The sequence below is a fragment of the Bos indicus x Bos taurus genome, chromosome 7 (assembly GCF_003369695.1).
Source record: "Bos indicus x Bos taurus breed Angus x Brahman F1 hybrid chromosome 7, Bos_hybrid_MaternalHap_v2.0, whole genome shotgun sequence".
Lineage (NCBI taxonomy): Eukaryota > Metazoa > Chordata > Mammalia > Artiodactyla > Bovidae > Bos > Bos indicus x Bos taurus.
The window spans coordinates 41,647,084-41,661,265 of NC_040082.1; the positions used below are offsets into that span (position 1 = coordinate 41,647,084).

General features: G+C 45.3%; 1 protein-coding gene across 3 annotated transcripts in view; it reads right to left on the bottom strand.

The window, feature by feature from the left end:
• CYFIP2 (cytoplasmic FMR1 interacting protein 2) overlaps window positions 1-14,182 on the bottom strand; it is a 134,101-nt gene that overhangs the window by 25,997 nt on the left and 93,922 nt on the right. For all 3 annotated transcript variants that reach the window (XM_027545822.1, XM_027545823.1, XM_027545824.1), the window contains 2 exons: window positions 12,991-13,081; window positions 12,024-12,154 (listed from right to left, as the gene is read on the bottom strand). In XM_027545822.1, coding sequence (XP_027401623.1) covers window positions 12,024-12,154; window positions 12,991-13,081 — 222 coding nt within the window. The remainder of the gene's footprint in view (window positions 1-12,023; window positions 12,155-12,990; window positions 13,082-14,182) is intronic.

Genomic DNA, 14,182 nt, shown 5'->3' on the forward strand with positions numbered 1-14,182 from the left:
GGGTCATCTCAAGTACTGACCATGGCTGAGAGGCAGTGGGTGTTCCTGGAGAGGATTCTGACACCAGACTCAGCAGGATGGCCCATGAATATCTGCCTTAGGTTAGAATAAGGGCACTGGCACTTAGGTTACAGATTTGTTATCCTTGATTTCCAAGAGCCATCAACAGCAATGACATTTTAACCACTTTCCATGTGCTATTTGATTGGACATTTGTCATTTTCTTCTGGAAATGCACCCAATATTTAATTCAGCCTCTAGGAAAAGGTTTTCCTTTGAAAAACTATTAATTTAGCATTCACAGCTTTTTTCCTCAGATACACAGATATAATTGACATACTACATTGTGTAAGTTTAAGGTGTATGACACAATAATTGATATATATATATATTGCAAAATGATTACCACAATAAGCTTAGTTGACGCTTTCTTCACCTCACACAATTACCACTTTTGTTCTTACTGTTGTGAACATTTAAGATGTACTCTCTCAGTAGCTTTCAAGTATACAATACAGTACTGTTAGATACAGTCACTGTGCAGAACATGAGCTATGTTTTTAAAATGGTCACTCTACCCCTTTATTTTTGGCTATTTTTGAAAAAATAGAAATTGCAGATACACTTTTTTTTTTATAAAAGGAAAATTTATAACCTCATCATGCAGGGGGTCATCATTGATAACCTTCTGGGGTCTGTCCAGCTAGTTTTTACCGTGCATAAAACATTTAAGCGTAGATCTTAAAATAAGAATGGAATATAAAATAGCACTCTTCTGTAAACTCTTTTTATCACTTAGTGTATACTCTCAACATCTCACCAAGCACAGTACAGAGTTTCTATGAGTTTCTACTTCAGTGTTTTTCTTTGGCTTGTTTTTGTTTATGCCTGGAGGAGGTCTTTTTGTTCCGCTCTACCCTTTCTTGAGTGATCTTCCTACTCCTCAGAATTACCTGGCAAGTGAATAACCGTCGAAGAACTGACTTTCACAGCATTATCTATCTCCCAAACAGTCTCAGTGGACTTGGTATTTTAGCCAGCTTCTAAAGATCAAAGAACATTTCAAATCAACAAAGTAAGCCCTTGATAGGAGAATTCCAAACACTGTGACAGAAAGTAGAAGAGATGCTTTGTTTTGGGGGTGCTCTAGCTGCCCCTGAATTATAAATGCCAAGGGGGTAAATGTCACCAAGCATTAGGGTAGAAGCCAAGGATAGTAAGAGTCAGCCTTGGTCCTGATCCAGGTCTTTGGGGAACCTCAGGCTTCTCATCTCTAGCCTGACCTTCTGGAGAAGGCAATGGCAACCCACTCCAGTACTCTTGCCTGGAAAATCCCATGGACGGAGGAGCCTGGTAGGCCACCATCCATGGGGTCGCGAAGAGTCGGACACGACTGAAGTGACTTAGCAGCAGCAGCAGCAGCAGCAGCAGCAGCAGCAAGCTGACCTTCAAGGGTCAGGTTGGTAGCCAGGGAGAGAGTGGCAATGAAAGATGGGTTAGAAGGAAAAGGTACGGCTGAATAATCTGGGGCATTATTTGGACTTTGAAGGCCAAAGTCAGGACTTCGAATTTTTAGTACCAATGACAGCAGAGATCAACAAAACATTATAAATCAACTATACTTGATAAATTGAAAATAAAGATTTTTCAGTAATGAGAAGCTACCTGTCAGTTTGAAGCTGGAGAGTAGCATGATCTGGTTTACAATGGTATGAAAATCTTTCTGCTGCTACATGGGCAAATCAGCTCTGTCTTTTTTGTCTCCCTAATGCTTTACCTACTAGCACATTGCCCACAGAGCAAGAATGGAAAGGCAGAGAGGCCATCAAAAAAGCTGCACGGAAACATGTCTCTTAAGTTGAGCATAGGGAAAAGGCACTGCTGTTTTCTTTTCTCTCAAAGACCCAGAAGCAGAGGGAGGGTCTCACCCCCATGGATCCTGGGAGGAGGGCAGCTGACTGTTCTGGGTGTGCTCCCAGCGGCGCTCACAAGCCTAGTGGCCTCCTAATTCACACTGGCCAGCTTCCCCAGCTTTGGCTTTCTATGGTCCTGAACTGCTATTTCCTGCTCACAAATCAAACAGATGGGCAGCATGAGAGTCGTGGCTGAGTTTGGCACTAGCAGATGCCTCAATAAATTTAGGAAATGAGGTCAGAAGTAGCTCTGGGGCTTATGTTACCAAGAATAAATCTCACCAACTAGCAGAAGTAGCTAAACAACAACAACAACAAAAAACCCCTTATAACTTTTCTTCCTTCTTATACCTCATGACCTTGTCTGCTCAATGACCCTTTTTCTTAGCTTTCCAGATTCTATGATGCAGTTTCCTTCACACAGTCCTCAAGTTTGTGCTATGAAAAACATCAGACATATTAAATACAAAACATTTGAAAGAACTACGAACATCCCTATACTCTTGATGTAGAGTTCTAGTGAACACTTTACTGTATCTGCTTTGACTCTCTGATTTACTGAATCATCTGAAAGTGAGCTGAAGCCACTGCATCAATTATTCTTAAATAGTTCAGCATGCAATTCCTAAAAAGGACATCCTCCCATGTAACCTCAGTATTGTGATCACCTACATCAAAAATTCTTGATATCATATAACATACTAACATTTCCTGACTGTTCTTAAGGAGTCTTTTTATAGCATTTTTTGGGGGATCCAGGATCCAATCATGATGAGTTTTCTAAAGTATAAAGATGAAGCAGTTGCTCTACCAAGTGAAAAGTGAAAGTCGCTCAGTTGTGTCTGTCTCTTTCTGACCTCATGGACTGTAGCCTGCCAGGCTCCTCCATCCATGGAATTCTCTAGGCAAGAATACTGGAGTGGGTATGCCCTTCTCCAGGGGATCTTCCCAACCCAGGGATTGAACTCGTCTCCTGCATTGCAGGCAGATTCTTTACCATCTGAGCCACCAGGGAAAGCCTTGCTTTATCAAAAAGTACCCTAATGAGTCTCTCGTTTGGGAACTGATGTGTGCTCCCGCTTCTGCACAGGGTCCTCCCTGGGAGGAGCTAATGAGTGACAACTGCTACACTTACCAAGTGCCACACCAATGCTTATTATTCCTATTGCTTAGGACAGCCACTAACGTATCACAGTTCTAGATTAGTAACAATCAAGAGCTACTGTAAAAGTGCTCTCTGTTAATAGAGAAAGTAAAAATTAAGAGGTTTCTGGAGTCAGGATGCAAAAATACTTTATTGAAAGAAACCCACATCAAAATTCAAGGGATAAGTATTTCATTTTGCTTTCAGTCTTTAATATTTTCCTTTTCTATTTACTTAATTTAAAACTGATGAACTATGAGGGATTTCCATGAAATACCACAAAACTTCATGTTCCCAACTCACTCACTCTAGGAGGCTAACTGGGAACTTGTTATCTCTTGGTTAACGGACATCATAAAGATTCAGGATACGTATTTTTTTTAAAAAGTGTGATCTTACATGTGTCAGATTCATGTAGAACAGCATTAGATTCTACCTTTAGGCTCTGCTTCTCGGTGAAAAACTATGTACCCGTTTTAGCGGATTTCCTAAGGGGAAGCATCAAACCATTCTCAAAACAGTATTTTCTTAAATAACATTCTGAGTCTCGAGACAACACAGACAATAACACGGATACATTTTTGTTTTGTCTTTGTCAAGTGAGTGTGGGGAAATGAACTGGAAAACTTGAGGTGGAGCACCCCACAGGAATCCCAGCTCTGGCTTTCCCGCGGGCTGTGGGTGGCAGGACAGGGCCTGACCGAGGGCCCAGCCGTCTAAACACTGCCTTATAAGGATGCATGTAGATGTCAGTGTCAGTACTTCCTGTGAACTGATGTTAAGCCCCAAGGATACAGGGCCTGTAGAACAGTCGTGAAATGAGGCTTCCCACATCCACCACAGCCCTCCTTTGTACGCAAAGTATGAGCTGCAGCTTCCAGCCCCTCACTGGGGACTCCAGGGGCAGTGGAGAACTCACCTGAGGTTTGTTACATCTGCTCCCACTCCATCATTTCCAGGAGCTCTCTGTAGCCCTGGCTGAATAAACCAGCAACTTAGCTTTATCTGATTATGCGTGTGTGCGTGTGGGGGTGGTCTTTCCCTACCAGGCTATGCCTTACTTGAATAATAAAAATACTCTATATTACTATGTTTCACCCTCCACCTCTTCCCCTAGCCCATGAATCATCAAGGGGAAAATTAATTATTATTATTCTAGATTAGAATCATGTCTGGTCAACTAGGAAAGATCTATGGCCAAGAAACTGACCCAGAAAGCAGCTTTTCCTTTCCCACAAATGCATATCAGCGTCTCCCAAGGTTGGCATTTTCCAAAGGGTGGGAAACGAGGGGGTCCAGGGCAGTGGAATTTCATAACAGAGAGTCACAGTGAGAATGTCTTTTTCCTTTTCAGTTTCCTGTTAATCTTTCTGACAATGTCAACGACGAGGTCTCCATCTGGAAGCAGTAGGTCTTCCCACTTCTGTAACATTTGCTAATGTCTGTTTTTAACAGAGAAAATGTGCAGGCCTCACTCAGGGCCCAGGCAGGCAGCAACTGGAATTATGTCATCATCTTTTATTTTCATTGGATTTATTATTTTGGTTGCTTTCTAATGACAGCGAGAGAGAATGGTTTTTTAAAATGGAAAATGATATGAAGTTTCCTTTTAAAAGAAGGTAAAAAGTTATTTTAGATACAATTATTACATAAATAACAGGAGCAGGGGTCTGCAGATACGGCAAGAATCGTGACAACATGTCAATGACTACTCTGTGGCAATGCTAGTTGAGAAGACAACCTCTAGAACAGGGCTCTCCTCCCTGGCTGCACATTACAGTCCCGTGTGGAGCTTTCAGCCAGGGGCCTACTTGCAAAGATTCTGCTTTTCTTCCCACAAATCCTAGCTCATTTCCAATCAAGAAAGCCACTGGGTTCAGGGTCTGGGCTGGAAGAAACTCTCATACGCTCAGGCCGAGGGGAGCCACTTGATGGTGCCTGGATGTAGGGACAGAATCCATGTCCTGTGTAGCTGGGGGTGTCTTTTTTCAGGGTGAGGGGCAAAATAAGTGGATCAAGTAGAGGTGGGAATATGGAGTGAGAGTCTGAGTTGGGTGGTGGTGGGGGGGGGGTTGCTTCTGATTTCCCATGCATCGGGACCATGTATATTTTTTAAGCATGGGTGTATTTCCTTTAAAGGAAGAAAAACAATAAATCTTATTGCACTGAATTCAAACAATAAATGTACAGTATAGAGGACCCCTATCACCTGTTCCTGCCTGCATCACACCCCGCAGAGGTAACCTCTCTTTTCAGCTTGGTGACTATTACTTTTATAACTAAACAAAGTAAAAAAAAAAAAATATATATATATATATATATATGGAAAATTAATATGCTGGAACGTGAACACATTGAAATGTGAACAGTGGTTATCTTGGTGTGGCACTATGGTTTCTGTTTTATTCTTTCTGAACCTGTTGTCTAGCAATGCATTGATTTCAGTTATGCCATGAGAAAAGCAAAATTAAAGAAAACGGACTACATAGTGGAAGCAGGAAATAGAGGGGTCAGACATGGAGCTGGAACTAAAACGAAAATAAAAACAAAAGCCAACAGAGCAATTTGCAAAGCTCAGCAGAACAGCTCTCTGGCCTTGCGTACTTGAACTGTGAGGGTCTTGGGTTCTTGTCTTAACTTCTGCACTAGCTGAGTAGCTGCAGCTCTGAGAAGGTTATCTCCTTCTCAGGGCCTTAGTTTCCTATCCGCAAACTGTGGAACTAGGATTGCATCAGATCAGTAGTTCTCAGCAAGAGGGAGGGTTTGTCCTCCAAGGGAATACTAAGCAGTAGATGAAGACATTTTTGGTTGTCACAACTGGGGAAGTGCTCCTGTGTTCTAGCAGGCACAGCCCAGGGATGCGGCTCAGCAACTTGCCACACACAGGAGGTACCCCCAACTATGGACTATCTGGCCCCCGATGTCAGCGGTGCTGAGGTCAAGACACCTGCCCTGGATGGCCCCTGACAACTCTTGCACCTCTGAGCAGCCTTCAGATCTATGAGTTTGGGGCTGAACTGTCCTCAATTCCTATAAAGGTAAGAACCACTCTTGACTGACCAGTATGACTATGGCTCACTTAGTTATTAGGATGAGAAAATAAACAAACAACAGGGCCTAAGGCAGGGAACACTCTCAAGTGTTCAAGTGACTCTCAAGTCCTGGACGGGAGGTCTGGCAGCAAAAGGCAGACAGAAGGGCTGCCTCCTTTGCAGGGATGCCGGCCTCCCTTTCTCCCATGAACGAATAGGGCCCTCTCCTGGTGTGCGCTGGCATAGCAAACAATGGGCTGATGGCTTGAAAACCACACAACATTCGAACCAAAACTTTACGTTGTGGAATATTTCCCTTATGATTTCTCAGAGTAAAAGATAGTAGAGGCGATACTAGTCACTAGTAATAGAATTTCCTTTAAAAACACAATAGGTTTATAAACAGATACCTAACACATATGGTTCATTTCAGATTTGATTCAAGTATTCATTAAAAGCCTCCCATGACCAGCCCTTTGTGGACACTTGATAAATGACAGACACAGAACTACGTCTGCAGACCAGGAAGAGGGCTTTTCAATTAGTGGTGCTGAGGCAACTTGGGAAAGAAATGAAGTTGGCTTTCTACTTCCCATTCAACACAAACATCCATTCCAGGTGAATAATAGACTTAAAGTTCTATTGAGCCTGGAGAGGCTAAACTCTAAAACTCTCAGAAGATAACTTATCTTCATGATTTAAGAATAGGGGACATCTCTTTAAACAAGTCACAAGAGCATCAACCACACAGGAAAATGTAGATGAGAAATACAATAAACCTTAAGAACTTCTGTTCATTGAAAGACATGCCACATAAATATATTTGTAATACATGTATCTACGTATATTGGAGAAGGAAATGGCAATCCACTCCAGTATTCTTGCTTGGAGAATCCCATGGACAAAGGAACCTGGCAGGCTACAGTCCATGGGGTTGCAAAGAGTTGGACACGGTTGAGTAACGAACACACTCACAGACAGTATATAAATCATTGCTACAAATCAACAGGAAAAGATAACTCAGTAATAAAATAGGCAAAAATACTGAACAACATTTCACAAGAGTCTCTGTCCAAATGGGAATACCATATGGAAAGAGTTCAGCATCCTTAGTCATCAGGGAAATCAAAACCATAGTGAGATATCACAACACATCCACCAACGGCTGTAACTGAAAAGACAGACGATCCAACTGTTCATGAGGATGTGAAGAAATGAAAACTCCCACGCATTGCTGAACGGAGTATACACTGGTACAACCACCTTGTATAGCTTTTTGGCAGTATCCACTGAAGCTAAACATAATGTCTTCACATCAATCCAGCTATTCCGCTACTAGGTATCTACCCAATAAAAGAGAGACCACACAGGGGACTTCCCTGGCGGTCCAGTGGTCAAGACTCTGCACTTTCAATGCAGGGGGCACAGGTTTGATCCCTGGCTGGGTAACTGAGATCCGGCATACTGCGCTGCATGGTCAAAAAAATAGAAAACTAAATAAAATAAAAAATGGCCTTATAAAAAGAAAAAAAAGAGGTATATGCTAGAGTAGCAATTTAATAAAACTAATAATTATTGATTTAAAATTAATAATTAAAAAATGAGAGCATTTCTGCCAAAAGAAATATATAAGAACATTCATGGTTTCTTTATTCATGGCATTATCAAACAGTAAGCAATGAAAACATCCATCCACAGTAAAATGGGTGATCCAACTAGTCTGTGCAGTGAGAATACTGCATACTCCATACACAAATGGCCTTTGAACACATGGGTTTGAAGAGCATGGGTCCACTTATTCAGATACTTTTCAATTGTAAATACTACAGTATTATAACTCATGGTTGGTTGAATCTACAGATTGGAACCATGGATATGGAATGGCAGATACAAAGGGCTGACTGCAAAGTTACACATAACTTTTTGGCTGCAGAGAGGGTAGGCACCTCTAGCCCCAGTGCTGTTCTAGGGTCAACTGAATTCCTCTATGCTTGTTGTGCCTTGTGAAGATCGCTCAGTCACGTCCGACTCTTTTTGATCCCATGGACTGTAGCCTGCCAGGCTCCTCTGTCCGTGGAATTCTCCAGGCAAGAATACTGGAGTGGGGTGCCATTCCCTCTTCCAGGGGATCTTCCTAACCCAGGGATCGAACTCAGGTCTCCTGCATTGCAGGCAGATTATTTACCGTTTGAGCTGGCATGCTTACTAGACCTTCATTAAAAACACCGAGCAAACAAGGACCCACCCCGCGGGTGTATGCATTTCTGTTCTGCTACTGCATCCTTACTTTTTTGTAAGCACCGAACTTACAGAATACATATCTTTGTCCAGGAGATCAATCTTTTCAATTTATATTCCATCCATTTACAAATTAATGATATATTAATAATCTGTTTTAAAAAGACAAGCCACAGAGCAAGAGAAGGTATTTGTACATATATACAGATATAGACCCCACAACAGGACAAAACTCTATAAAGCTATTAGAATACAAGAGACCAGTGGGCAAAAGGCTTCTCATCTTATACTTTTCTGTATCCTTCCAATTTTCCTGAAACTATGATATACTGCTGCTGCTGCTGCTGCTAAGTCGCTTCAGTCGTGTCCGACTCTGTGCGACCCCATAGACGGCAGCTCACCAGGCTCTGCCGTCCCTGGGATTCTCCAGGAAAGAACACTGGAGTGGGTTGCCATTTCCTTCTCCAATGATATACTACTTGTATCTTTTTAATTAACTTTTAGTCAATGATAATACATGAATATATATTCCTTATAAAAAAATTCAACATTTCAGATACAGCAAATGTCTCTGTTGCCCTCTAATCCTAGCTCCCTCTGTAATACCTAGAGAAAAATGACTGAATTATAGGATGATTTTCCCAGATTTTTTTCCCCCAATGCAGGGTTATTTTGTGGGCTTTGTTTGTTTATTTTGCTTGTATGGCATAATGTGTCTTATCATGGAACTCACTTTCTTTCTATTCATTGTTATGTCTTTCACCATTTTCTATGTTGTATGTGCAAAGACACCATCATACTTTATTCTTTTTGACTGTTACACAGTCCTCCACTGGACGGACATTCCAGTTTAAATGCCTTTCCTCTACGGACATAATCTCCTTCCTCCCTTCCTCCTCCTTTCTTTTTTTTTTTGTTATTAGTCCTCCTACTTAATAAGAATAATCAATATGTCATTTAAATATTTATTCCGGCTTCATAAATTAAAAAGTTCCCAAAAGCTCCTGCCTCATTCTAATCTCAGAAAGCACTGTCTTATCTTGGGGATTTCTCCAGCTGTCTAAGTAGAAAGCAGAGCTCACAGCCTCCCATGTGGCTCATGGGATCTTAGTTCCCACTAGGAGTTGAATCTGTGTCCTCAAAGTGGAAGCGTGAAGGGTCCTAACCACTGGACCACCAGGGAAGCCCCGAGCCCTGACTGTTGCTATGTCTCCTCCCACTCACATTCCCCTAAGGCCGACGGTCAGTACTGGAAACCCATGCTTTTGTTCTTTCACCTCTGCTACTGATGTGCTGTGTGACTTCAGGTGAGTTGCACCCTCTCTGACTCTCCTTTCCTAACTTATGCATAGAGGAGGTTGGGCCATACAAACTGTTGGGGTCTCTCTTAGCTCTGAAGGCCTTTGATGTGAGTGTTCTGTTGACCACAGTGGTACCTGCAACCGACCATGCAGGCAGGGATGCCTAAGACAGGATTCCTTTCCTTGTAGCCCCGTCCACCGTCTGCCTCTTGGGGGTCTGTACGTGGGAAGTTAACTGATGTTCCTTGTGCAGAACAGTGCTCATGAGAGACACTGGGAACTAGGGCTTCAGGGACCTGCCCACCCCCCGCCCACCTGCACGTCTCCTCATCTTCCTGAGGCCTTGAGTGGTTTCTCCTGTGTGTCTTGTCCTTGTGACTTCTGATGGCTATGTTGCCATAGCAACCAGGCCCGCTGAACCATGTTTAAAAACCTGTTACCATGAAGAGGAACACTTAGTCCATTTTGAGGAGAACAGAGAGGCTATTACTCCCCACAAAATAGACTGTGTTTCGGGGACTGTCAGGGGGAAGGGTCCAAGAGAACAGCTGATCCAGATCCCTGGCTGCAGAGATGAGGCACCGATGTGGACGGGCCGGCTCGCCACAGCTCACAGGTCCAGAGGACGAACCCTCTCGGGCTCTCATTCTGAGTTTGTGCTCTCACTGCTTCCTTGCCACCTCTACCTTCACTTCACCTCCTTCCAAATTCCTCCTCCTCCTGCCCCTCTCTTTCTGTGCCTCTAAGATGACCCTGCCAAACTGGACAACTGCAAATAGCCTGGCCCTTCACTCACCTTCTGGCTGCTGCTTCTCCAAACAGTGAAAGGGCCTTTAAAACAATAAATCAGAATCCGCCCCCCTCCAATCACTTACGGCATCCCAAGGCTTCCCGAGGCGCCCCCTTGGCCCAGGACTGAGGCCCCGGCCTCTCCCACCTCAGCCCCAGCTCACTCCAGGGTTCTCAGCATTTCTCAGAGACCTCATCCTCTCCAAAACCAGCACATGCTTCCCAGCACCTGTGACTCTTGAGCTATTCTGTTTCCCTGTTTATTCTTTCACAGCCCCTACCCTCTGCACTCACATCTCTGGTTGTTTACCACTTCCACTGTCACCCTCTCCGGAATAAAAATGGTAATTATTTGTCTGTCCTATTCATGGCCACTGACCTGCCACTTAGGGATGCACCCGGCAGTGAGCAGGTTCTCAATACCCTTCTGCTGAATGTGTGTGTGGACAGAGGACGGCAGGAATGGATGCTGAAAGATGTTCCTGCTGCGTCCTGAAGACCATGCCTTTCCTTCCACAGTGCTGCCCATTACCCTGTGCCTAGACGGCCAGGCCCACCTGCGGACGCCTTATGGAACCAGAGCCGAGTGGAGAGCACTGGGAGGGTGTGGAGAATGCTGACTCCATGAGCAAGCCACAAACAAGTTCTGTGTGGTCCCAAGATGCAGAAGCACAGGGACTCATGTTTTTGCCCATTAGCATAATTCAAACCAATTATTTAGCTCTTACTTTACATGTCTTGGGGCTTCCCTTGTGGCTCAGCCGGTAAAGAATCCGCCTGCAATGCAGGAGACCTGGGTTTGATCCCTGGGTTGGGAAGATCCCCTGGAGAAGGGAAAGGCTACCCACTCCAGTGTTCTGGTCTGGAGAATTTCATGGACTGTATAGTCCATGGGGTCGCAAAGAGTCGGACATGACTGAGCAACTTTCACTTTCATCTCTTACCTCCTTTCAGCCTCTAAACTGCCTTGCAGGGTGAGAATCCCTGTCTTCCATGACAACAAATGAAGAAAGCACTATGTGCTCTCCCCTCAGCCCGGAACAGCTGTCCCTGATTCTCCATGAGGACAGTTCCTGATCAGTTTTCAGGCCCCCTTCTCAGGGAGGTCCTCCCCCACCCTCAAGACCACACCACAGGTGTTCCCTCCAGACCTGGCAATTGTCCCTCACAGCACTTGCTCCGACGGTAAACACATCGTTTCCGTGTAGACACTTTTCAGGACAGGTCTCCTCTCCACCACCCAGGACACTGCACTGCACCTCCCAGCGCAGTGCCTGGCCTGTGGTTGCCAGGAGTTATCTTGTGTCTGACGGGTGAATGGAAACCCGGACTCTGACAGACTGCCGGGGCCCTGCTGCTAGCGGAAGGTGGGCAGTTGGGGGGGGAAGGCCAGGCCCCTCTGACTCCAGGACCTGCTTCTCCCAGTATCTGGGTGTCAGAGAGGTCTGAGTGGAATGGAGAGGAGCGCGTGCCCGCCCTGGAAGAGCACACAGCTGAGCGGCAGGGCTCCCAGGTGGGATGCGCTCGAGGGGCCTTGGGCATCTGTTGGGGTGGGGGTACCCTTCCAGCCTGGAGACACGCCAATTCCTTGGGGCTCAGAACTCACCAGAGCTTGCTCGATAAGCAAGCAGAACAGGATGGCATTGCCCACCTCCCTCAGGCTCTGGAACACGTCAGTCTTGAGCTCTGCGTATTCGATGATGTCCTTCAGCTGGTGGTGAAAGAACTCCAGGATCCCTGGGAGGTGCAGGGGGAGGGTTAGTGGGAGGGTCATGCTAAGCACTGTATCTGCAATAGCTCACGTAATACTTGTAAAAACACCCTGGACCAGGCACTGTGACCCCTCTTTTCAGACGAGGCTCAGAGAAGGTAAGTGGCATCTCCACAGTCACACAGCCAGTAAGTGGGGCAGCCGGGAATGAAAGCTAGGGCTATCGGTCCCAGCCCTTTCCTGCTCTGGCTCACACTGACCCAGCATCCGGCATCTTGGTAGTTAGGAAAAACACCTGGTACTAAACTCATAGTCTCCACCCTTCCCCATCCCCCAGGCTCCAAACTCATTCCAGGTGCCGTCACTATCAGGGAAGGGAAGACTGGCTGACTTCTCTGCCCAGAGATTGAGTGGTGAAAACTCTTATTTCCTGACTTACCTTAGAAATGCCACGTTACGCCACGCCTGGGGTGTCGGTCTCCTCCAAAGAGGCACATGGAGGAAGGAATGTGGATGTGCTGAGCTAAGGAAGACCTTTACAACTAAACCTCGCTGCTCACAACCTAACGGTTCTCACATTTGTGGACCTCTTCCAGCCTCCGGGCAGTGCTGTGAGGCAGGCCCAGCGGGCACCACTTATGTTCACTGAAGGAAGACGATACTGTTTTTATCAGGGGGATTAAAAGTGGTCCAGGGCAATTCAGTGGCAGAGAGAGGGTGCAAACCCAGTGTTGTGACAGTCTGCTGCCACATCAGAGAAGCAAATACTTTAAGGTAGATTGCCAGAGCCCCCTTCTACTGTGGGATGGGTCTGGATTATTTTCCTATCACCACACCCCGCTCCTGGTTCCCCATCACCCACCTGGGGAGCCATACTCGTGCCGGGGCAGACGGCATATCTTGGGCATGACCTCGATCAATGTTTTCACGTACTGGAGGATAGTCCCTTGGAGCTGACAAAGGAAGAGTACAAGATGAGTGAGTAATCCATGGCTGCTGCATATGAGTGTCTCAGGGCTGAATGCTGGGCCAGTGGGGCTGTACAGGGGTTCAGCTGAGACCTGTGGATAAGTGCTATGGATTGAATATCTGTTCTCCCCCCAAATACATATGTTGAAACCCTGATCCCCAGGACAGTTGTATTTGAAGATGGGGCCTTGGGAAGGAATTAGGTCATGAGGGAGGAACCCTCACGAAGGGATTAATGCCTTAAAAGAAGAGAGGAGAGGGAGCAAGAGAAAGACACTCTCTGCCATGTGAGGACACAGGGAGAAGGCAGCTGTCTGTGAAGGAGGATGGTCCTTACATGCTGGCTCTGTGCTCTGGACTTCCAATCTCCAGAACCATGGGCAATGAACATCTGTCACTGAAGCCACCCAGTCTATGCTGTATGTGTCAACGTATGTGTCACAGCGTCCCAAGCTCCCTAAGAGGACCGGCAGGATCTCTCCTAAGGGAGTGGGCTGGCCCCATTGCCCTTTGTAAGGGAACGTGGGCCATTATAAGACAGAAAAGGGGACGCTCTCATTATCCCCTTGGGCTCACAGACTTCAAGGGGGGGCAATTTCTAGGCATGGGGTCCTTCCTGGGGTTGGGGCACTTACACGAGAGCTAAACTAAGATCTAAGATGAAATGGGACCAGGGAGCTATGAAGATTGACACATCATCTAATTTATGCACAGAAAATTCATGGTTCATTCATCCCTCCCGTGTCTGTCATAGACACCTTTAATCAATTACCACATTTTCTTCTTTAAATTTAGCTTCACAACCTAGAACAACCCCTCATTATATATAGTCGCTACCAGAGGACTAAAGTTAGCAGACGAATTCTGCTTGCTATTCCTGACATAGATATGCTTTATTTCTCTTTCATCATCTCAAACTTTCAAGAAAATCTTATTTAAATGTTTAAGCCTTGCTGCAGCAGTGTCCTGGTTAAATGAATGCTCACATGACCATACTTGGTGTGGATATAGAATGATGGCAAAGGGATACACAATTCTAGGCCAGTATCAGTGTTCAGCAAGAAATCCCAAGGGGAAGAAGCATG